This window comes from Panulirus ornatus, chromosome 36 (assembly GCF_036320965.1).
Source record: "Panulirus ornatus isolate Po-2019 chromosome 36, ASM3632096v1, whole genome shotgun sequence".
Lineage (NCBI taxonomy): Eukaryota > Metazoa > Arthropoda > Malacostraca > Decapoda > Palinuridae > Panulirus > Panulirus ornatus.
The window spans coordinates 15096281-15122523 of record NC_092259.1 but is presented as its reverse complement, the minus strand read 5'-3'; the positions used below and the strand labels follow the sequence as shown (position 1 = coordinate 15122523).

At 41.2% G+C, this 26243-nt stretch overlaps 1 protein-coding gene across 12 annotated transcripts in view; it reads right to left on the bottom strand.

Annotated features, from left to right (window-relative positions):
* Positions 1-26243, bottom strand: part of LOC139760405 (uncharacterized oxidoreductase ZK1290.5-like) — a 120014-nt gene that overhangs the window by 33076 nt on the left and 60695 nt on the right. For 10 of the 12 annotated variants that reach the window (XM_071683567.1, XM_071683565.1, XM_071683558.1 and 7 more), the window contains one exon: positions 2734-3394. In XM_071683567.1, coding sequence (XP_071539668.1) covers positions 3236-3394 — 159 coding nt within the window. In that variant the 3' untranslated portion in view covers positions 2734-3235. Of the gene's footprint in view, positions 1-2733; positions 3395-17197; positions 17333-26243 lie in introns of those variants that run through there. The other 2 variants (XR_011715332.1, XM_071683559.1) reach the window with 2 other exon arrangements.

The following is a 26243-nucleotide window of genomic DNA, read 5'->3' as shown; positions in this document are numbered from 1 at the left end:
TTTCTCAGTGCATCCAGAAACTTTGCCCCCTTACCCAACCTATGGCTCAAAGAAGAAATCATCATATCTGAAAGCTGGCTAACAAGATTTAACCTTTAATTAGGGAGATTGGTTCAAAGTTTCCATCACCATGTGAAACAAGTTCAATTATGAATTGCTAACTTGGCATGCAAAAATAAAAGAAATTGGACAAAAAGCAATATAAGTACCTTTTGTGTTGGCCTGGTGGAGAGCTGAGGGAGTGGGAGGAGAAGGTGAGGTTGACATATCTGCCACGTCAATATAAGAGAAGAGGACATGGAGGTCTACTTTCTTTCTTCCCTTGAACTTGGCATCACATTCTATTCTTATTTCTTACTCAGGTACAGCATTTCTTGTGAACAAGATGACTTTCTTTAGAAACAATACTCTGTACACACCGAAATTAGTAGGAGAAGGGGGTGTGGCTGAAATGTCTACAGCTATCCTTCCTCACCTTAAGATAAGAGGGAAGGAAACTGAGGTCTTGTGTGTCTGCATCACTCTCAACTTGTTTCTTTCTTGGGGACAATGTTGGTGCAAAATAACAGGAATGTATGTAGAAAAATTAAATTCTGCATGCTAAATTATACACTGCACTTGTGTACTCTATAAATCATACTTTACTGTCAAAATATGCTTGGAAATATTTTAGGTCATTGCCATCTTATTACCAAAATCTTCCATCACCTCAATCATATCCATGACAATGAGTTGGTTGTTACTGAATCTTCCTCCATGTGAATATCTAAAGGCTGGACAGAAGGGTGGTGGGGTCCTGTGCTAACCTTCCTCCTCCTTACTTCTACAAAAATAATTTTCTGAGTCACTTATGTCTTCACATTTCATCTGTTCTTCTTCACTTTCCTTGACAGCTGATACATATGGTTATAAGTGTTTCTTCTCATCACTAAGGTCATCCTACATTCTGCATATTTTCTGCAGACTCACTGCACTATATAAAATCTGAGAGGACAACAGACATGTGCCCACAGTGGCAACTGTAGAGGTACTGAGGATAGCTAAAAAAAAATCTGCAGCTGTCTGGCAATGGTAGAGACCTCTTTCAGCTACTAATGATATGATAAATGAGGTAGATCTTTAAACAGAGGTGGGAAAAGATCATAACATGAGTGATGCCATGTAAGAGTTAAGAAATTACATAACCTTCACTTAGAATGCACAGAGAGGCTAACAATGTTGATGCACAGGCTACACACATCAAACTACTGTTTCAAATGTAGCAGATTAAACTTCAGTTTTTGAATAGCTAAAATTAAAGGTTTTTAATTGGCCTGCAGTGTCCTCAATTCCACATGACATTTGCTATGTTAATAAAAAATGCCCAAAGTACCAGTACTTCATTTTTTTTTTTTTTTTTTTTTTTTTTTTTTATACTTTGTCGCTGTCTCCCGCGTTTGCGAGGTAGCGCAAGGAAACAGACGAAAGAAATGGCCCAACCCCCCCCCATACACATGTACATACACACGTCCACACACGCAAATATACATACCTACACAGCTTTCCATGGTTTACCCCAGACGCTTCACATGCCCCGACTCAATCCACTGACAGCACGTCAACCCCTGTATACCACATCGCTCCAATTCACTCTATTCCTTGCCCTCCTTTCACCCTCCTGCATGTTCAGGCCCCGATCACACAAAATCTTTTTCACTCCATCTTTCCACCTCCAATTTGGTCTCCCTCTTCTCCTCGTTCCCTCCACCTCCGACACATATATCCTCTTGGTCAATCTTTCCTCACTCATTCTCTCCATGTGCCCAAACCATTTCAAAACACCCTCTTCTGCTCTCTCAACCACGCTCTTTTTATTTCCACACATCTCTCTTACCCTTACGTTACTTACTCGATCAAACCACCTCACACCACACATTTTCCTCAAACATCTCATTTCCAGCACGTCCATCCTCCTGCGCACAACTCTATCCATAGCCCACGCCTCGCAACCATACAACATTGTTGGAACCACTATTCCTTCAAACATACCCATTTTTGCTTTCCGAGATAATGTTCTCGACTTCCACACATTTTTCAAGGCTCCCAAAATTTTCACCCCCTCCCCCACCCTATGATCCACTTCCGCTTCCATGGTTCCATCCGCTGACAGATCCACTCCCAGATATCTAAAACACTTCACTTCCTCCAGTTTTTCTCCATTCAAACTCACCTCCCAATTGACTTGACCCTCAACCCTACTGTACCTAATAACCTTGCTCTTATTCACATTTACTCTTAACTTTCTTCCACACACTTTACCAAACTCAGTCACCAGCTTCTGCAGTTTCTCACATGAATCAGCAACCAGCGCTGTATCATCAGCGAACAACAACTGACTCACTTCCCAAGCTCTCTCATCCCCAACAGACTTCATACTTGCCCCTCTTTCCAGGACTCTTGCATTTACCTCCCTAACAACCCCATCCATAAACAAATTAAACAACCATGGAGACATCACACACCCCTGCCGCAAACCTACATTCACTGAGAACCAATCACTTTCCTCTCTTCCTACACGTACACATGCCTTACATCCTCGATAAAAACTTTTCACTGCTTCTAACAACTTTCCTCCCACACCATATATTCTTAATACCTTCCACAGAGCATCTCTATCAACTCTATCATATGCCTTCTCCAGATCCATAAATGCTACATACATAATTTGGCTTTTGATTTGAGAGAAATACTTAATTCAATAAATATACACACTATATTTCACAATAAGCCTATCTTGTACATTTGATTGGTCTTCATGATACATTACTTAAAGAAAAGCAATTCTGATGAACAGATGAATTTATGTTATGCATTATGCATCACATCAAACTTCTTGTTTAATGTACCACATCAAACTTATTACAAGTGTGTGGAAAATGAGATCAGTAATCCAAAGTACATCAATCTGCCAATTTATGCCAAAACTTCTTTTTGCAAGAGAATGACTACTAAAATACCAAGATAACAAAAAAAAAATAATATGATCAAAGACTTGTTAAACAACGTAGCATTTTCCACTGCTATGTATTACTTGGGAATACTGAAGTATCAAACATTAGTCATAACTGAAAACAGTACAGAACACTGTTTGCTTATCTAAGTTTTCACTTCCTAAACAGGCTCATGGTAAGTGGCAGTGAAAACAACATTACTGCAAATAACATCCCAAGGATGAGCAATACTGATAATCACCTGCTTATGGCTCAACAGGTTTCTTGACTAACTTGAGCTTGTATCCATCTGGCAGTGGATTATCAATCTTGGCTTGTATAGCAGCAGGATCCATGATAGTTAACTTTTGTGCCATATTGTCCAAAGTAATCACAGCTTCTTCAGTTAGGGCAAAATCAAACACCTGAGACAAGAAATACAACAGCATAAAACATTTTCATTTATGAAATATAAAATAAGAACATAACAATTGTGAATAATATAGTTTGAAAAATGACAATAAATCTGAAGGAGTGTATGCCCATTGTACTGATTTCCTAGAAGCAACTCCTTGGAAATTAAAATACGAGTAGGACATGAAACCTTGCAGAATCCATATTAGTAGAGATGCTTTGTTGAAGGTCTTAAGAGTATATGGTGTGGGAGATAAGCTGCTAGAAGTAAAAAAGTTTTTATCGAGAGTGTAAGGTATGCGTACAAGTAGGAAGAGAGGAGAGTGATTGGTTCCCAGTGAAAGTCAGTATGCAGCAGGGGTGTGTGATGTCCCCATAGATGTTTAATTTGTTTATGGATAGGGTGGTTGGGGAGGTATATGCAAGAGTTTTGGAGAGAGGGACAAGTATGCAGGCTTGGGGATTAGAGAGCCTGGGAAGTGAGTCAATTGTTGTTCGCCGATGAAACAGCACTGGCTGCTGATTCCAGTGAGAAACTGCAGAAGTTGGTGACTGAGTTGGAAAAGTACATGAAAGGAATAAGTTGAGAGTAAATGTAGATAAGAGCAAGGTTATTAGGTTCAGTATGGTTGAGAGGCAAGTCAATTGAGAAGTGAGTTTGAATAGAGAAAAATTGGAGGAAGTGAAGAGTTTTACATATTTAGGAGTGAAATTAGCAGCGAATGGAACCATGGAAGCAGAAGTGAGTCACAGGGTGGGGGAGGGGGCGAAGATTCTGGGAGTGATGATGAATATGTGGAAGGAGAGAATGTAATTTTGGAGCAAAAATGGGAATGTTTGAAGGAATGGTAGTTCCAACAATATTGTATGGTTGTGAGGCAATGGGCTATAGATAGGGTTGTATGGAGAAGGGTGGATGTGTTGGAAATGAAATGTTTGAGGACAAAATGTGATATGGGGTCATTTCATCGAATAAATGAATGGGTAAGAGAGATAAGTGGAAATAAAACGAGTGTGCTTGAGAGAGCAGAAGAGGGTGTGTTGAAATGGTTTGGACATATGGAGGGAATGAGTGAGGAAAGATTGACAAAGAAGATATGTGACAGAGGAGGAGGGAACAAGGAGCGGGAGACTAAATTGGAGGTGGAAGGAAGGGGTGAAAAAGATTTTGAGTGATTGGGGCCTGAACATAAAGGAAGGTGAGTGGCATGCAAGGAATAGAGTGAACTGGAATGATGTAGTATACTAGGGTCGACGTGCTGTCAATGGACTGAAACAGGACATGTGAAGTGTCTGGGGTAAACTAAGGAAACGTTTGTGGGGCCTGGATGTGGAAAGGGAGTTGTGGTTTTGGTGCATTACACATGACAGCTAGAGAATGAAATTGAACGAATGTGGCCTTTGTTGTCTTTTCCTTGCGTGACCTCGTTGAAGTGGGGAGTAGCAATGCTGTTTCCTGTGGGGTGTGGTAGCACTGGGAATGGATGAAGGCAAGCAAGTATGAATATGTACATGTGTTTATATATAAGGTCTGTGTATGTATATGTATCTCTATTTATTTATTTATTACACTTAATCGCTGTTTCCTGCATCAGAAAGGCAGCGTCAGGAAACAGATGAAGAATGGCCCATCCATTCATATACACACATATATATGTGTGGACGTATGTATATACATGTGTATGGGGGGGGGTTGGGCCATTTCTTTCGTCTGTTTCCTTGTGCTACCTCGCAAATGCGGGAGACAGCGACAAAGTAAAAAAAAAAAAAAAAAAAAACAATCCTCGATAAAAACTTTTCACTACTTCTAACAACTGTCCTCCCACACCATATATTCTTAATACCTTCCACAGAGCATCTCTATCAACTCTATCATATGCCTTCTCCAGATCCATAAATGCTACATACAAATCCATTTGCTTTTCTAAGTATTTCTCACATACATTCTTCAAAGCAAACACCTGATCCACACATCCTCTACCACTTCTGAAAACCACACTGCTCTCCCCCAATCTGATGCTCTGTACATGCCTTCACCCTCTCAATCAATACCCTCCCATATAATTTACCAGGAATACTCAACAAAGTTATACCTCTGTAATTTGAGCACTCACTCTTATCCCCTTTGCCTTTGTACAATGGCACTATGCACGCATTCCGCCAATCCTCAGGCACCTCACCATGAGTCATACATACATTAAATAACCTTACCAACCAGTCAACAATACAGTCACCCCCTTTTTAATAAATTCCACTGCAATACCATCCAAACCTGCTGCCTTGCCGGCTTTCATCTTCCGCAAAGCTTTCACTACCTCTTCTCTGTTTACCAAATCATTTTCCCTAACCCTCTCACTTTGCACACCACCTCGACCAAAACACCCTATATCTGCCACTCTATCATCAAACACATTCAACAAACCTTCAAAATACTCACTCCATCTCCTTCTCACATCACCACTACATGTTATCTAACCTCCCCATTTGCGCCCTTCACTGAAGTTCCCATTTGCTCCCTTGTCTTACGCACTTTATTTTCCTCCTTCCAGAACATCTTTTTATTCTCCCTAAAATTTATATATATTTTTTTTTTTTTTTTTTTTTATACTTTGTCGCTGTCTCCCGCGTTTGCGAGGTAGCGCAAGGAAACAGACGAAAGAAATGGCCCAACCCCCCCCATACACATGTACATACACACGTCCACACACGCAAATATACATACCTACACAGCTTTCCATGGTTTACCCCAGACGCTTCACATGCCTTGCTTCAATCCACTGACAGCACGTCAACCCCTGTATACCACATCGCTCCAATTCACTCTATTCCTTGCCCTCCTTTCACCCTCCTGCATGTTCAGGCCCCGATCACACAAAATCTTTTTCACTCCATCTTTCCACCTCCAATTTGGTCTCCCTCTTCTCCTCGTTCCCTCCACCTCCGACACATATATCCTCTTGGTCAATCTCTCCTCACTCATTCTCTCCATGTGCCCAAACCATTTCAAAACACCCTCTTCTGCTCTCTCAACCACGCTCTTTTTATTTCCACACATCTCTCTTACCCTTACTTACTTACTCGATCAAACCACCTCACACCACACATTGTCCTCAAACATCTCATTTCCAGCACATCCATCCTCCTGCGCACAACTCTATCCATAGCCCACGCCTCGCAACCATACAACATTGTTGGAACCACTATTCCTTCAAACATACCCATTTTTGCTTTCCGAGATAATGTTCTCGACTTCCACACATTCTTCAAGGCCCCCAGGATTTTCGCCCCCTCCCCCACCCTATGATCCACTTCCGCTTCCATGGTTCTAGAGATGCTTTGTTGAAGGTCTTAAGAGTATATGGTGTGGGAGATAAGCTGCTAGAAGTAAAAAAGTTTTTATCGAGAGTGTAAGGTATGCGTACAAGTAGGAAGAGAGGAGAGTGATTGGTTCCCAGTGAAAGTCAGTATGCAGCAGGGGTGTGTGATGTCCCCATAGATGTTTAATTTGTTTATGGATAGGGTGGTTGGGGAGGTATATGCAAGAGTTTTGGAGAGAGGGACAAGTATGCAGGCTTGGGGATTAGAGAGCCTGGGAAGTGAGTCAATTGTTGTTCGCCGATGAAACAGCACTGGCTGCTGATTCCAGTGAGAAACTGCAGAAGTTGGTGACTGAGTTGGAAAAGTACATGAAAGGAATAAGTTGAGAGTAAATGTAGATAAGAGCAAGGTTATTAGGTTCAGTATGGTTGAGAGGCAAGTCAATTGAGAAGTGAGTTTGAATAGAGAAAAATTGGAGGAAGTGAAGAGTTTTACATATTTAGGAGTGAAATTAGCAGCGAATGGAACCATGGAAGCAGAAGTGAGTCACAGGGTGGGGGAGGGGGCGAAGATTCTGGGAGTGATGATGAATATGTGGAAGGAGAGAATGTAATTTTGGAGCAAAAATGGGAATGTTTGAAGGAATGGTAGTTCCAACAATATTGTATGGTTGTGAGGCAATGGGCTATAGATAGGGTTGTATGGAGAAGGGTGGATGTGTTGGAAATGAAATGTTTGAGGACAAAATGTGATATGGGGTCATTTCATCGAGTAAATGAATGGGTAAGAGAGATAAGTGGAAATAAAACGAGTGTGCTTGAGAGAGCAGAAGAGGGTGTGTTGAAATGGTTTGGACATATGGAGGGAATGAGTGAGGAAAGATTGACAAAGAAGATATGTGACAGAGGAGGAGGGAACAAGGAGCGGGAGACTAAATTGGAGGTGGAAGGAAGGGGTGAAAAAGATTTTGAGTGATTGGGGCCTGAACATAAAGGAAGGTGAGTGGCATGCAAGGAATAGAGTGAACTGGAATGATGTAGTATACTAGGGTCGACGTGCTGTCAATGGACTGAAACAGGACATGTGAAGTGTCTGGGGTAAACTAAGGAAACGTTTGTGGGGCCTGGATGTGGAAAGGGAGTTGTGGTTTTGGTGCATTACACATGACAGCTAGAGAATGAAATTGAACGAATGTGGCCTTTGTTGTCTTTTCCTTGCGTGACCTCGTTGAAGTGGGGAGTAGCAATGCTGTTTCCTGTGGGGTGTGGTAGCACTGGGAATGGATGAAGGCAAGCAAGTATGAATATGTACATGTGTATATATATACAGGTCTGTGTATGTATATGTATCTCTATTTATTTATTTATTACACTTAATCGCTGTTTCCTGCATCAGAAAGGCAGCGTCAGGAAACAGATGAAGAATGGCCCATCCATTCATATACACACATATATATGTGTGGACGTATGTATATACATGTGTATGGGGGGGGGTTGGGCCATTTCTTTCGTCTGTTTCCTTGTGCTACCTCGCAAATGCGGGAGACAGCGACAAAGCAAAATAAATAAATAAATAATATATATATATATATGTATGGAGGTAAGTTTTTTTTTTTTCTTTTTTATACTTTGTCACTGTCTCCCGCGTTTGCGAGGTAGCGCAAGGAAACAGACGAAAGAAATGGCCCAACCCCCCCCATACACATGTATATACATACGTCCACACACGCAAATATACATACCTACACAGCTTTCCATGGTTTACCCCAGACGCTTCACATGCCTTGCTTCAATCCACTGACAGCACGTCAACCCCGGTATACCACATCGCTCCAATTCACTCTATTCCTTGCCCTCCTTTCACCCTCCTGCATGTTCAGGCCCCGATCACACAAAATCTTTTTCACTCCATCTTTCCACCTCCAATTTGGTCTCCCTCTTCTCCTTGTTCCCTCCACCTCCGACACATATATCCTCTTGGTCAATCTTTCCTCACTCATCCTCTCCATGTGCCCAAACCACTTCAAAACACCCTCTTCTGCTCTCTCAACCACGCTCTTTTTATTTCCACACATCTCTCTTACCCTTACGTTACTCACTCGATCAAACCACCTCACACCACACATTGTCCTCAAACATCTCATTTCCAGCACATCCATCCTCCTGCGCACAACTCTATCCATAGCCCACGCCTCGCAACCATACAACATTGTTGGAACCACTATTCCTTCAAACATACCCATTTTTGCCTTCCGAGATAATGTTCTCGACTTCCACACATTCTTCAAGGCCCCCAGGATTTTCGCCCCCTCCCCCACCCTATGATCCACTTCCGCTTCCATGGTTCCATCCGCTGCCAGATCCACTCCCAGATATCTAAAACACTTCACTTCCTCCAGTTTTTCTCCATTCAAACTTACCTCCCAATTGACTTGACCCTCAACCCTACTGTACCTAATAACCTTGCTCTTATTCACATTTACTCTTAACTTTCTTCTTCCACACACTTTTCCAAAATCAGTCACCAGCTTCTGCAGTTTCTCACATGAATCAGCCACCAGCGCTGTATCATCAGCGAACAACAACTGACTCACTTCCCAAGCTCTCTCATCCCCAACAGACTTCATACTTGCCCCTCTTTCCAAAACTCTTGCATTTACCTCCCTAACAACCCCATCCATAAACAAATTAAACAACCATGGAGACATCACACACCCCTGCCACAAACCTACATTCACTGAGAACCAATCACTTTCCTCTCTTCCTACACGTACACATGCCTTACATCCTCGATAAAAACTTTTCACTGCTTCTAACAACTGTCCTCCCACACCATATATTCTTAATACCTTCCACAAAGCATCTCTATCAACTCTATCATATGCCTTCTCCAGATCCATAAATGCTACATACAAATCCATTTGCTTTTCTAAGTATTTCTCACATACATTCTTCAAAGCAAACACCTGATCCACACATCCTCTACCACTTCTGAAACCACACTGCTCTCCCCCAATCTGATGCTCTGTACATGCCTTCACCCTCTCAATCAATACCCTCCCATATAATTTACCAGGAATACTCAACAAAGTTATACCTCTGTAATTTGAGCACTCACTCTTATCCCCTTTGCCTTTGTACAATGGCACTATGCACGCATTCCGCCAATCCTCAGGCACCTCACCATGAGTCATACATACATTAAATAACCTTACCAACCAGTCAACAATACAGTCACCCCCTTTTTTAATAAATTCCACTGCAATACCATCCAAACCTGCTGCCTTGCCGGCTTTCATCTTCCGCAAAGCTTTCACTACCTCTTCTCTGTTTACCAAATCATTTTCCCTAACCCTCTCACTTTGCACACCACCTCGACCAAAACACCCTATATCTGCCACTCTATCATCAAACACATTCAACAAACCTTCAAAATACTCACTCCATCTCCTTCTCACATCACCACTACATGTTATCACCTCCCCATTTGCGCCCTTCACTGAAGTTCCCATTTGCTCCCTTGTCTTTGAAGAATGTATGTGAGAAATACTTAGAAAAGCAAATGGATTTGTATGTAGCATTTACGGATCTGGAGAAGGCATATGATAGAGTTGATAGAGATGCTCTGTGGAAGGTATTAAGAATATATGGTGTGGGAGGAAAGTTGTTAGAAGCAGTGAAAAGTTTTTATCGAGGATGTAAGGCATGTGTACGTGTAGGAAGAGAGGAAAGTGATTGGTTCTCAGTGAATGTAGGTTTGCGGCAGGGGTGTGTGATGTCTCCATGGTTGTTTAATTTGTTTATGGATGGGGTTGTTAGGGAGGTAAATGCAAGAGTCCTGGAAAGAGGGGCAAGTATGAAGTCTGTTGGGGATGAGAGAGCTTGGGAAGTGAGTCAGTTGTTGTTCGCTGATGATACAGCGCTGGTGGCTGATTCATGTGAGAAACTGCAGAAGCTGGTGACTGAGTTTGGTAAAGTGTGTGGAAGAAGAAAGTTAAGAGTAAATGTGAATAAGAGCAAGGTTATTAGGTACAGTAGGGTTGAGGGTCAAGTCAATTGGGAGGTGAGTTTGAATGGAGAAAAACTGGAGGAAGTGAAGTGTTTTAGATATCTGGGAGTGGATCTGGCAGCGGATGGAACCATGGAAGCGGAAGTGGATCATAGGGTGGGGGAGGGGGCGAAAATTCTGGGGGCCTTGAAGAATGTGTGGTAGTCGAGAACATTATCTCGGAAAGCAAAAATGGGTATGTTTGAAGGAATAGTGGTTCCAACAATGTTGTATGGTTGCGAGGCGTGGGCTATGGATAGAGTTGTGCGCAGGAGGATGGATGTGCTGGAAATGAGATGTTTGAGGACAATGTGTGGTGTGAGGTGGTTTGATCGAGTGAGTAACGTAAGGGTAAGAGAGATGTGTGGAAATAAAAAGAGCATGGTTGAGAGAGCAGAAGAGGGTGTTTTGAAGTGGTTTGGCACATGGAGAGAATGAGTGAGGAAAGATTGACCAAGAGGATATATGTGTCGGAGGTGGAGGGAACGAGGAGAAGAGGGAGACCAAATTGGAGGTGGAAAGATGGAGTGAAAAAGATTTTGTGTGATCGGGGCCTGAACATGCGGGAGGGTGAAAGGAGGGCAAGGAATAGAGTGAATTGGAGCGATGTGGTATACCGGGGTTGACGTGCTGTCAATGGATTGAATCAAGGCATGTGAAGCGTCTGGGGTAAACCATGGAAGGCTGTGTAGGTATGTATATTTGCGTGTGTGGACGTATGTATATACATGTGTATGGGGGGGGTTGGGCCATTTCTTTCGTCTGTTTCCTTGCGCTACCTCGCAAACGCGGGAGACAGCGACAAAGTAAAAAAAAAAAAAAAAATATATATATATATATATATATATATATATATATATATATATATATGAGAGGCAAGTGTTTTGGGAGCAGCTAAATGAGTGTGTTAGCGGTTTTGATGCACGAGACCGGGTTATAGTGATGGGTGATTTGAATGCAAAGGTGAGTAATGTGACAGTTGAGGGAATAATTGGTATGCATGGGGTGTTCAGTGTTGTAAATGGAAATGGTGAAGAGCTTGTAGATTTATGTGCTGAAAAAGGACTGATGATTGGGAATACCTGGTTTAAAAAGCGAGATATACATAAGTATACTTATGTAAGTAGGAGAAATGGCCAGAGAGCGTTATTGGATTACGTGTTAATTGAAAGGCGTGCGAAAGAGAGACTTTTGGATGTCAATGTGCTGAGAGGTGCAACGGGAGGGATGTCTGATCATTATCTTGTGGAGGCTAAGGTGAAGATTAGTATGGGTTTTCAGAAAAGAAGAGTGAATGTTGGGGTGAAGAAGGTGGTGAGAGTAAGTGAGCTTGGGAAGGAGACCTGTGTGAAGAAGTATCAGGAGAGACTGTGTACAGAATGGAAAAAGGTGAGAACAATGGAAGTAAGGGGAGTGGGGGAGGAATGGGATGTATTTAGGGAATCAGTGATGGATTGCGCAAAAGATGCTTGTGGCATGAGAAGAGTGGGAGGTGGGCTGTTTAGAAAGGGTAGTGAGTGGTGGGATGAAGAAGTAAGAGTATTAGTGAAAGAGAAGAGAGAGGCATTTGGACGATTTTTGCAGGGAAAAAATGCAATTGAGTGGGAGAAGTATAAAAGAAAGAGACAGGAGGTCAAGAGAAAGGTGCAAGAGGTGAAAAAAAGGGCAAATGAGAGTTGGGGTGAGAGACTATCAGTAAATTTTAGGGAGAATAAAAAGATGTTCTGGAAGGAGGTAAATAGGGTGCGTAAGACAAGGGAGCAAATGGGAACTTCAGTGAAGGGCGTAAATGGGGAGGTGATAACAAGTAGTGGTGATGTGAGAAGGAGATGGAATGAGTATTTTGAAGGTTTGTTGAATGTGTCTGATGACAGAGTGGCAGATATAGGGTGTTTGGGTCGAGGTGGTGTGCAAAGTGAGAGGGTTAGGGAAAATGATTTGGTAAACAGAGAAGAGGTAGTAAAAGCTTTGCGGAAGATGAAAGCCGGCAAGGCAGCAGGTTTGGATGGTATTGCAGTGGAATTTATTAAAAAAGGGGGTGACTGTATTGTTGACTGGTTGGTAAGGTTATTTAATGTATGTATGACTCATGGTGAGGTGCCTGAGGATTGGCGGAATGCGTGCATAGTGCCATTGTACAAAGGCAAAGGGGATAAGAGTGAGTGCTCAAATTACAGAGGTATAAGTTTGTTGAGTATTCCTGGTAAATTATATGGGAGGGTATTGATTGAGAGGGTGAAGGCATGTACAGAGCATCAGATTGGGGAAGAGCAGTGTGGTTTCAGAAGTGGTAGAGGATGTGTGGATCAGGTGTTTGCTTTGAAGAATGTATGTGAGAAATACTTAGAAAAGCAAATGGATTTGTATGTAGCATTTATGGATCTGGAGAAGGCATATGATAGAGTTGATAGAGATGCTCTGTGGAAGGTATTAAGAATATATGGTGTGGGAGGCAAGTTGTTAGAAGCAGTGAAAAGTTTTTATCGAGGATGTAAGGCGTGTGTACGTGTAGGAAGAGAGGAAAGTGATTGGTTCTCAGTGAATGTAGGTTTGCGGCAGGGGTGTGTGATGTCTCCATGGTTGTTTAATTTGTTTATGGATGGGGTTGTTAGGGAGGTAAATGCAAGAGTCTTGGAAAGAGGGGCAAGTATGAAGTCTGTTGGGGATGAGAGAGCTTGGGAAGTGAGTCAGTTGTTGTTCGCTGATGATACAGCGCTGGTGGCGGATTCATGTGAGAAACTGCAGAAGCTGGTGACTGAGTTTGGTAAAGTGTGTGGAAGAAGAAAGTTAAGAGTAAATGTGAATAAGAGCAAGGTTATTAGGTACAGTAGGGTTGAGGGTCAAGTCAATTGGGAGGTGAGTTTGAATGGAGAAAAACTGGAGGAAGTGAAGTGTTTTAGATATCTGGGAGTGGATCTGTCAGCGGATGGAACCATGGAAGCGGAAGTGGATCATAGGGTGGGGGAGGGGGCGAAAATTTTGGGAGCCTTGAAAAATGTGTGGAAGTCGAGAACATTATCCCGGAAAGCAAAAATGGGTATGTTTGAAGGAATAGTAGTTCCAACAATGTTGTATGGTTGCGAGGCGTGGGCTATGGATAGAGTTGTGCGCAGGAGGATGGATGTGCTGGAAATGAGATGTTTGAGGACAATGTGTGGTGTGAGGTGGTTTGATCGAGTAAGTAACGTAAGGGTAAGAGAGATGTGTGGAAATAAAAAGAGCGTGGTTGAGAGAGCAGAAGAGGGTGTTTTGAAATGGTTTGGGCACATGGAGAGAATGAGTGAGGAAAGATTGACCAAGAGGATATATGTGTCGGAGGTGAAGGGAACGAGGAGAAGAGGGAGACCAAATTGGAGGTGGAAAGATGGAGTGAAAAGGATTTTGTGTGATCGGGGCCTGAACATGCAGGAGGGTGAAAGGAGGGCAAGGAATAGAGTGAATTGGAGCGATGTGGTATACAGGGGTTGACGTGCTGTCAGTGGATTGAATCAGGGCATGTGGAGCGTCCGGGGTGGGCCGTGGAGGGCTGTGTGGGTATGTATATTTGCGTGTGTGGACGTGTGTATGTACATGTGTATGGGGGGGGTTGGGCCATTTCTTTCGTCTGTTTCCTTGCGCTACCTCGCAAACGCGGGAGACAGCGACAAAGTATAAAAAAAAAAAAAAAAAAAATATATATATATGTGTGTGTGTGTGTGTGTACTTGGGTGGGTTGGGCCATTCTTTTATCTGTTTCCCTGAACAGCCTTGCTAATGCAGGAGACAGCAACAAAGTATAATAAAATGATAATAATATATATTGATACACATCCGCCACTTCTCGCACTAGTGAGGCAGCAACAAGAACAGAGGACCGAGCCCCAGAGGAAATATCCTTACTTGGCCCCCCCTCTATTCCCTCTCTTGGAAAATCAAAAATGGAAGGGGAGGATTTCCAGCCCCCCACTCCCTCCCCTCTTAGTCACCTTCTACAACACGCAGGCAGTACATGGGAAGTATTCTTTCTCCCCTATCCCTAGGGATATATATATCTCCTCCTGGACTTTACCTACATTTGGTTACACCTTGGATGAAAAGTCACATTTGATGTATCACTATCAATGGATTTTACGAAGTATAATTTTGTGAAAAGCTCTACACTCCAAAGGAGCCCTTCATTTCCCTGCTACTGAATGCTAGTACAGCCTTCAACCTGTGAGAGTCCCATAAAAGGGGTTCTTGTGTTATAAAATACAAGTAACTTTCTCTTATCTACTTACCTAGAGTCATTCATAACAACTAATTTCAAAATTTATCTACTTTAATCAAAGAATGTTCAAGTTTCACATCCATATGTTACTGTCACAACACACCAAACTTCTTACATAAGGTTTCACATCCACTGTTACTGTGACACCTACAACACACAAAACTTCTTACAAACTCTATGGTCGGATTCTTTCCATTCTCTTAAGCTGCCACTCGAAGTCCAACTTTTCTCCTATGGTTGACTTTTCTCAATTTTCACATTCCCACTGCCACCCTTACTCATCATCCCTGAAGCATAAACTTGAACATTTAATTCCTTTCCACTGAAAGTAAGATCAAGCTAAGACTGCCCAGCTCTCTTGAAAAAAAAAATAGAATCTCACTGTTACTTGCAGTTACCTTCCATATCCTCTTCCAACATACAGTATCAAAGGATTCAGGTTCTTTGACTGAGCAGGAATGCCTCAAAAGAATCCTTTAACTTCTATCATCTGTAAATATAATACCAAAAGAAAAGTAAAGTACAATGATATTTCTTGTAGGATCCAAAAACTGAGATGTTAAACAAAGGAAGGGGCTGGTGAGTTTAATGCATGTGGGAATATGAAAAGAAGATACTGCTCTAAAGAAATGGTGACTACCACTGTGTAAAGGAAAGTGTGTAATGAATAAGTGCATTAACTACAAAGGTAAAAGTCTGCTAAGTATAAGGTGCACACCTACATGGCAAGTGAGGCAGCTGTAATAAAATCACAGAAGGGAAATAATAAAAGAACTCACTGGACTGCATGGATCACTTCTTTGCAACAGTGTTCCTCTTTCAAAGATAAGAATATAAGGCAGATGATTCTTTGGTAGTACTTCCAACTATAGTGGAGGAACAGTAGATTCAGCTCAGAGAGACAGATACTGTGACTACCACAGTATAGAGGAAAGTGTATAATGAGTAAATACAGTAACCACAAAAGTAAGAGTCTGCTAAGTGTATGAAGGACTGTATTTTTTATTCTTTTATAGACAAGACTATAGAGGACTTGATCATTTGGCATTAATTCCAGCCCAGTAGAGGAATAGTTGGTATTAGAATGAGCTCCAAAAGGTTGATACATTTCAAGAGCTATAAGTTCAATTACTCAATCACTTTTGAGAAAAATGCAAGCCTTAAAATGTAACACCATGTGAAGATGAGCAATCCATACAAGAGTATGCTAATAAAATGTGTGTTTGTAAAAGTAGAATGACTAATAGAGTGCAACCAGCTATAAGTTCAATTACTCAATTACTTTTGAGAAAAATGCAAGCCTTAAAATGTAACACCATGTGAAGATGAGCAATCCATACAAGAGTATGCTAATAAAATGTGTGTTTGTAAAAGTAGAATGACTAATAGAGTGCAACCAGCTTAAATGGCTTTTCTTAAAAGTGAATGTGGAACTCCAAATATGCAAGAAGACAACAATATGGAAAGACAGAATGATCAAACACAAGTGATGAGATTATTGTCCATGAAATCTGTGATATGTGTCAGGATCAAAATGTACAAAGACTATCCTTGATACATTCAACAGTATATCAACAGAAGACCGAAAGGGTTTACAGAAAGAGACTACTTTTACTGATATACAATAGGTGCCTCCATAAAAAAAATTCTAGATATTTACAAACATCGTTTTATTTTTTCAGTTCTGGGTTAATTCAGATAAAAAATATCTTTACAAAATCTTGCAAAACGCTGAAACAGTAATTCAGAAAGATTGTCATTGCCAGTCTAGTTCTGTTAATTAGATATCACTGGTATGCTTAATATATTATATACTTGTTTTCCTCCCAAAATATATTACTGAACTGTCATACCTTATTATCAACTATTTGTCCTTAAATGTGTGGTTCACTCCTCTGATGGAAGCAACCTTAAATATTTATGAATCTAATTTTTTACTGTTGTTGCATTGCAGAAATTATGTTCACATTGGAATATTATAGAGCAAATTTCAAAATTAGTTCACAACTCCAGTCTCCCAGTGATCTTAATTTCTCAGTTCATAAATAGCCCAGTTATTTGTTCATGTTCAGGAAGTAAATTGCTTTATGATATTTTACAAGATGCATACAAATACGAAAAAAACTCCAGAGGTAATCAACTCTGAAAATGAAAACATTTTAACTTTTTTAATAAGGGCTTTCAGTATCACCAAACATACCTCGAGGATAGCTTGTGTGAGATGCCACAGGGTTATAGAAAACGTCACATAGAATTTGGGTTCCATGAAACATGAAGGTCACAGTGTAATTTATCAAGAGCATCCAAATTTTTGAGATAGAGCAAACTGAAACACCTGCAAAGGGCAAAAGTTAGTAAATTCTACATGACTGAAAAAGAAAACTACAAAAAACACACATTTTGGTAAAGAATGGTGCAAATTCTGAATACTGTAATGTTAATGAGTTAGTAATTGAAAACTTGGGCTGAGATTCAAGCATTATATATATATATATATATATATATATATATATATATATATATATATATATATATATATATATATATATATATATTTTTTTGTCGCTGTCTCCCACGTTTGCGAGGTAGCGCAAGGAAACAGACGAAAGAAATGGCCCAACCCACCCCCATACACATGTATATACATACGTCCACACACGCAAATATACATACCTACACAGCTTTCCATGGTTTACCCCAGACGCTTCACATGCCTTGATTCAATCCACTGACAGCACGTCAACCCTGGTATACCACATCGCTCCACTTCACTCTATTCCTTGCCCTCCTTTCACCCTCCTGCATGTTCAGGCCCCGATCACACAAAATCTTTTTCACTCCATCTTTCCACCTCCAATTTGGTCTCCCACTTCTCCTCGTTCCCTCCACCTCCGACACATATATCCTCTTGGTCAATCTTTCCTCACTCATTCTCTCCATGTGCCCAAACCATTTCAAAACACCCTCTTCCGCTCTCTCAACCACACTCTTTTTATTTCCACACATCTCTCTTACCCTTACGTTACTTACTCGATCAAACCACCTCACACCACACATTGTCCTCAAACATCTCATTTCCAGCACATCCATCCTCCTGCGCACAACTCTATCCATAGCCCACGCCTCGCAACCATACAACATTGTTGGAACCACTATTCCTTCAAACATACCCATTTTTGCTTTATATATATATATATATATATATATATATATATATATATATATATATATATATATATATATATATATACCACATATATATATATATATATATATATATATATATATATATATATATATATATATATTTTTTATTTTTTTTTTATTATACTTTGTCGCTGTCTCCCGCGTTTGCGAGGTAGTGCAAGGAAACAGACGAAAGAAATGGCCCAACCCCCCCCATACACATGTATATACATACGTCCACACACGCAAATATACACACCTACACAGCTTTCCATGGTTTACCCCAGACGCTTCACATGCCTTGATTCAATCCACTGACAGCACGTCAACCCCGGTATACCACATCACTCCAATTCACTCTATTCCTTGCCCTCCTTTCACCCTCCTGCATGTTCAGGCCCCGATCACACAAAATCATTTTCACTCCATCTTTCCACCTCCAATTTGGTCTCCCTCTTCTCCTCGTTCCCTCCACCTCCGACACATATATCCTCTTGGTCAATCTTTCCTCACTCATTCTCTCCATGTGCCCAAACCACTTCAAAACACCCTCTTCTGCTCTCTCAACCACGCTCTTTTTATTTCCACACATCTCTCTTACCCTTACGTTACTCACTCGATCAAACCACCTCACACCACACATTGTCCTCAAACATCTCATTTCCAGCACATCCATCCTCCTGCGCACAACTCTATCCATAGCCCACGCCTCGCAACCATACAACATTGTTGGAACCACTATTCCTTCAAACATACCCATTTTTGCTTTCCGAGATAATGTTCTCGACTTCCACACATTCTTCAAGGCCCCCAGGATTTTCGCCCCCTCCCCCACCCTATGATCCACTTCCGCTTCCATGGTTCCATCCGCTGCCAGATCCACTCCCAGATATCTAAAACACTTCACTTCCTCCAGTTTTTCTCCATTCAAACTCACCTCCCAATTGACTTGACCCTCAACCCTACTGTACCTAATAACCTTGCTCTTATTCACATTTACTCTTAACTTTCTACTTCCACACACTTTACCAAACTCAGTCACCAGCTTCTGCAGTTTCTCACATGAATCAGCCACCAGCGCTGTATCATCAGCGAACAACAACTGACTCACTTCCCAAGCTCTCTCATCCCCAACAGACTTCATACTTGCCCCTCTTTCCAAAACTCTTGCATTTACCTCCCTAACAACCCCATCCATAAACAAATTAAACAACCATGGAGACATCACACACCCCTGCCGCAAACCTACATTCACTGAGAACCAATCACTTTCCTCTCTTCCTACACGTACACATGCCTTACATCCTCGATAAAAACTTTTCACTGCTTCTAACAACTTTCCTCCCACACCATATATTCTTAATACCTTCCACAGAGCATCTCTATCAACTCTATCATATGCCTTCTCCAGATCCATAAATGCTACATACAAATCCATTTGCTTTTCTAAGTATTTCTCACATACATTCTTCAAAGCAAACACCTGATCCACACATCCTCTACCACTTCTGAAACCACACTGCTCTTCCCCAATCTGATGCTCTGTACATGCCTTCACCCTCTCAATCAATACCCTCCCATATAATTTACCAGGAATACTCAACAAACTTATACCTCTGTAATTTGAGCACTCACTCTTATCCCCTTTGCCTTTGTACAATGGCACTATGCACGCATTCCGCCAATCCTCAGGCACCTCACCATGAGTCATACATACATTAAATAACCTTACCAACCAGTCAACAATACAGTCACCCCCTTTTTTAATAAATTCCACTTTCATATATATATATATATATATATATATATATATATATTGAGATCTGATGTTCATGATTTCTATAAAATATTACTTGAAGTTCTTAAGTTCTTCTTATGTCATTTGAATGATTTAAATAAATATAACTAATCAAATTCTAGTATGTTTGTCTGAATTATAGTGATGCCTTCATTTGACATGCAACTTTTTAGGCAGAGAAAAGTTATTAGAATGAAATTTCTCAGGTTACTTTCCTTGAAACTAGAGAAAAGTTATTAGAATGAAATTTCTCAGGTTACTTTCCTTGAAACTATCTGGCAAAGTTGTTTTAATCATATTCCTTAAAATTTTCCTTCTCATTTAGTTCAATTACCATCATAGCCATTTAAAATTACTATATCTGGAGTGAGCAATTCTTTGAAATTATCAAACAAGGAGTAAAGAGAAGTTATAGCACGCCTTTCACCCTCCTGCATGTTCAAGGCCCGATCACTCAAAATCTTTTTCACTCCATCTTTCCATCTCCAATTTGGTCTCCCACTTCTCCACGTTCCCTCCACCTCTGATACATATATCCTCTTTGTAAATCCTTCCTCATTCATTCTCTCCATGTGACCAAACCATTTCAAAACACCCTCTTCTGCTCTCTCAACCACACTCTTTTTATTACCAAACATCTCTCTTACCCTTTCATTACTTACTCCATCAAACCACCTCACACCACATATTGTCCTCATTTCCAGCACATCCACCCTCCTCCACACAATTCTATCTATAGCCCACGCCTCAACCATATAACATTGTTGGAACCACTATTCCTTCAAACATACCCATTTTTGCTAAGATAACATTCTCAACTTCCACAAATTTTTCAACGCTCCCAGAACTTTCAACCCTCCCCCACCTTATGATTCACTTCTGCTTCCATGGTTCCATCCGCTGCCAAATCCACTCCCAGATATCTAAAACACTTCACTTCCTCCAGTTTTTCTCCATTCAAACTTACCTCCCAATTGACTTGTCCCTCAACCCAATTGTACCTAATAATCTTGCTCTTATTCACATTTACTCTCAGCTTTCTTCTTTCACACACTTTACCAAACTCAGTCAACAGCTTCTGCACTTTCTCACCCGAATCAGCCACCAGCGCTGTATCATCAGCGAACAACAACTGGCTCACTTCACAAGCTCTCTCATCCACAACAGACTGCATACTTGCCCCTCTTTCCAAAACTCTTGCATTCACCTCCCTTTATCCCCTTTGCCTTTGTACAATGGCACTATGCATGCATTCTGCCAATCCTCAGGCAATTCACCATGAACCATACATACATTGAATATTCTCACCAACCAGTCAACAGTCACCCCCTTTTTAAATAAATTCCATTGCAATACCATCCAAACCCACCGCCTTGCTGGCTTTCATCTGCAAAGTGTTCACTACCTCTTCTCTGTTTACCAAACCATTCTCCCTGACCCTCTCACTTCGCACACCATCTCAACCAAAACACCCTATATCTGCCACACTATCATCAAACACATTCAACAAACCTTCAAAACACTCACTCCATCTCCTTCTCACCTCACCACTACTTGTTATTACCTCCCCATTTGCCCCCTTCACCGATGTTCCCATTTGTCCTCTTGTCTTACACACTTTATTTACCTCCTTCCAAAACATCTTTTTATCCTCCCTAAAATTTAACAATACTCTCTCACCCCAACTCTCATTTGCCCTCTTTTTTACCTCTTGCACCTCTCTCTGGTACTCCTGCCATTTTCTTTTATACTTCTCCCAGTCATTTGTGCTATTTCCCTGCAAAAATCATCCAAAAGCCTCTCTCTTCTCTTTCACTAACAATCTTACTTCTTCATCCCACCACTCACTACCCTTTCTAACCTACCCACCTTCCACTTTTCTGATGCCACAAGCATCTTTTGCACAAGCCATCACTGTTTCCCTAAATACATCCCATTCCTCCCCTCTCCCCTTACATCATTTGCTCTCACCTTTTTCCATTCTCCACTCAATCTCTCCTAATACTTCCTCACACAAGACTCCTTTCCAAGCTCTTACTCTCACCACTCTCTTCACCCCAACATTCTCTCTTCTTTTCTGAAAGTCTCTACAAATCTTCACCTTCGCCTCCACAAGATAATGATCAGACATCCCTGCAGTTGCCCCTCTCAGGACATTAACATCCAAAAGTCTCTCTTTCACATGCCTATCAATTAACATGTAGACCATTAATGCTCTCTGGCCATCCCTCCTACTTACATAAGTATACTTATGTATATCTCTCTTTTTACCACGTATTCCCAATCACCAGTCCTTTTTCAGCACAGAAATCTACAAGCTCTTCACCATTTCTATTTACAATACTGAACACCCAATGTACACCAATTATACCCTCACCTGCCACATTACTCACCTTTGCATTCAAATCACCCATCACTATAACCCGGTCTTGTGAATCAAGGCTGCTAACACACTAACTCAGCTGCTCCCAAAACACTTGCCTCTCATGATCTTTCTTCTCATGACCAGGTGCATGGGCACCAATAATTACCCATCTCTCTCCATCCACTTTCAGTTTTACCCATATCAATCTAGAGTTTACTTTCTTACACTCTATCACATACTCCCACAACTCCTGCTTCAGGAGTAGTGCTACTCCTTCTTTTGCTCTTGTCCTCTCCCAACCCCTGACTTTACTTCCAAGACATTCCCAAACCACTCTTCCCCTTTACCCTTATTATACTTATTTGCTGTCTCCCACATTAGTGAGGCAGCACGAGGAAACAGACAAAAGAATGGCCCAAACCACCCACTTACACATGTATATGCATAAATGCCCACACACGCACATATACATACCAATACATTTCAACGTATACATACATATACATACACAGACATATACATAGATACACTGAGTGTGAACGAATGTGGCCTTTGTTGTCTTTCACTACCTTACATGCGTATGGGGGGAGGGGGTGAAATTTTCATGTGTGGTGGGGTGGTGACGGGAATGCTTGGATATGTACATGTGTATATATGTATATGTCTGTGTATGTATATGTATGTATATACTGAAATGTATAGGTATGTATATGTGCATGTGTGGGCGTTTATGTATATACATATGTATGTGGGTGGGTTGGGCCATTCTTTCGTCTGTTTCCTTGCATTACCTCACTAATACAGGGGACAGTGACAAACTATAATAAAATAAATTTTTTTTTTTTTTTTTTGCTTTGTCGCTGTCTCCCACATTTGCGAGGTAGTGCAAGGAAACAGACGAAAGAAATGGCCCAACCCACCCTCATACACAATGTACACACACACCCATGCCCACACACGCAAATATACATAACTATACATCTCAATGTACACATATATATACACACACAGACACATACATATATACCCATGCACACAATTCACACTGTCTGCCCCTATTCATTCCCATTGCCACCTCGCCACACATGGAATACCATCCCCCTCATGTGTGCGAGGTAGCACTAGGAAAAGACAACAAAGGCCCCATTCGTTCACACCCAAGTGTCCAGCTGTCATGCAATAATGCCCGAAACCACAGCTCCCTTTCCACATCCAGGCCACACACAACTTTCCATGGTTTACCCCAGACGCTTCACATGCCCTGATTCAATCCACTGACAGTACGTCAACCCCGGTATACCACATCGACTCCAATTCACTCTATTCCTTGTCCCGCCTTTCACCCTCTTGCATGTTCAGGCCCCGATCACACAAAATCATTTTCACTCCATCTTTCCACCTCCAATTTGGTCTCCCTCTTCTCCTCGTTCCCTCCACCTCCGACACATATATCCTCTTGGTCAATCTTTCCTCACTCATTCTCTCCATGTGCCCAAACCACTTCAAAACACCCTCTTCTGCTCTCTCAACCACGCTCTTTTTATTTCCACACATCTCTCTTACCCTTACGTTACTCACTCGATCAAACCACCTCACACCACACATTGTCCTCAAACATCTCATTTCCAGCACATCCATCCTCCTGCGCACAACTCTATCCATAGCCCACGCCTCGCAACCATACAACATTGTTGGAACCACTATTCCTTCAAACATACCCATTTTTGCTTTCCGAGATAATGTTCTCGACTTCCACACATTCTTCAAGGCCCCCAGGATTTTCGCCCCCTCCCCCACCCTATGATCCACTTCCGCTTCCATGGTTCCATCCGCTGCCAGATCCACTCCCAGATATCTAAAACACTTCACTTCCTCCAGTTTTTCTCCATTCAAACTCACCTCCCAATTGACTTGACCCTCAACCCTACTGTACCTAATAACCTTGCTCTTATTCACATTTACTCTTAACTTTCTACTTCCACACACTTTACCAAACTCAGTCACCAGCTTCTGCAGTTTCTCACATGAATCAGCCACCAGCGCTGTATCATCAGCGAACAACAACTGACTCACTTCCCAAGCTCTCTCATCCCCAACAGACTTCATACTTGCCCCTCTTTCCAAAACTCTTGCATTTACCTCCCTAACAACCCCATCCATAAACAAATTAAACAACCATGGAGACATCACACACCCCTGCCGCAAACCTACATTCACTGAGAACCAATCACTTTCCTCTCTTCCTACACGTACACATGCCTTACATCCTCGATAAAAACTTTTCACTGCTTCTAACAACTTTCCTCCCACACCATATATTCTTAATACCTTCCACAGAGCATCTCTATCAACTCTATCATATGCCTTCTCCAGATCCATAAATGCTACATACAAATCCATTTGCTTTTCTAAGTATTTCTCACATACATTCTTCAAAGCAAACACCTGATCCACACATCCTCTACCACTTCTGAAACCACACTGCTCTTCCCCAATCTGATGCTCTGTACATGCCTTCACCCTCTCAATCAATACCCTCCCATATAATTTACCAGGAATACTCAACAAACTTATACCTCTGTAATTTGAGCACTCACTCTTATCCCCTTTGCCTTTGTACAATGGCACTATGCACGCATTCCGCCAATCCTCAGGCACCTCACCATGAGTCATACATACATTAAATAACCTTACCAACCAGTCAACAATACAGTCACCCCCTTTTTTAATAAATTCCACTTTCATATATATATATATATATATATATATATATATATATTGAGATCTGATGTTCATGATTTCTATAAAATATTACTTGAAGTTCTTAAGTTCTTCTTATGTCATTTGAATGATTTAAATAAATATAACTAATCAAATTCTAGTATGTTTGTCTGAATTATAGTGATGCCTTCATTTGACATGCAACTTTTTAGGCAGAGAAAAGTTATTAGAATGAAATTTCTCAGGTTACTTTCCTTGAAACTAGAGAAAAGTTATTAGAATGAAATTTCTCAGGTTACTTTCCTTGAAACTATCTGGCAAAGTTGTTTTAATCATATTCCTTAAAATTTTCCTTCTCATTTAGTTCAATTACCATCATAGCCATTTAAAATTACTATATCTGGAGTGAGCAATTCTTTGAAATTATCAAACAAGGAGTAAAGAGAAGTTATAGCACGCCTTTCACCCTCCTGCATGTTCAAGGCCCGATCACTCAAAATCTTTTTCACTCCATCTTTCCATCTCCACTTTGGTCTCCCACTTCTCCACGTTCCCTCCACCTCTGATACATATATCCTCTTTGTAAATCCTTCCTCATTCATTCTCTCCATGTGACCAAACCATTTCAAAACACCCTCTTCTGCTCTCTCAACCACACTCTTTTTATTACCAAACATCTCTCTTACCCTTTCATTACTTACTCCATCAAACCACCTCACACCACATATTGTCCTCATTTCCAGCACATCCACCCTCCTCCACACAATTCTATCTATAGCCCACGCCTCAACCATATAACATTGTTGGAACCACTATTCCTTCAAACATACCCATTTTTGCTAAGATAACATTCTCAACTTCCACAAATTTTTCAACGCTCCCAGAACTTTCAACCCTCCCCCACCTTATGATTCACTTCTGCTTCCATGGTTCCATCCGCTGCCAAATCCACTCCCAGATATCTAAAACACTTCACTTCCTCCAGTTTTTCTCCATTCAAACTTACCTCCCAATTGACTTGTCCCTCAACCCAATTGTACCTAATAATCTTGCTCTTATTCACATTTACTCTCAGCTTTCTTCTTTCACACACTTTACCAAACTCAGTCAACAGCTTCTGCACTTTCTCACCCGAATCAGCCACCAGCGCTGTATCATCAGCGAACAACAACTGGC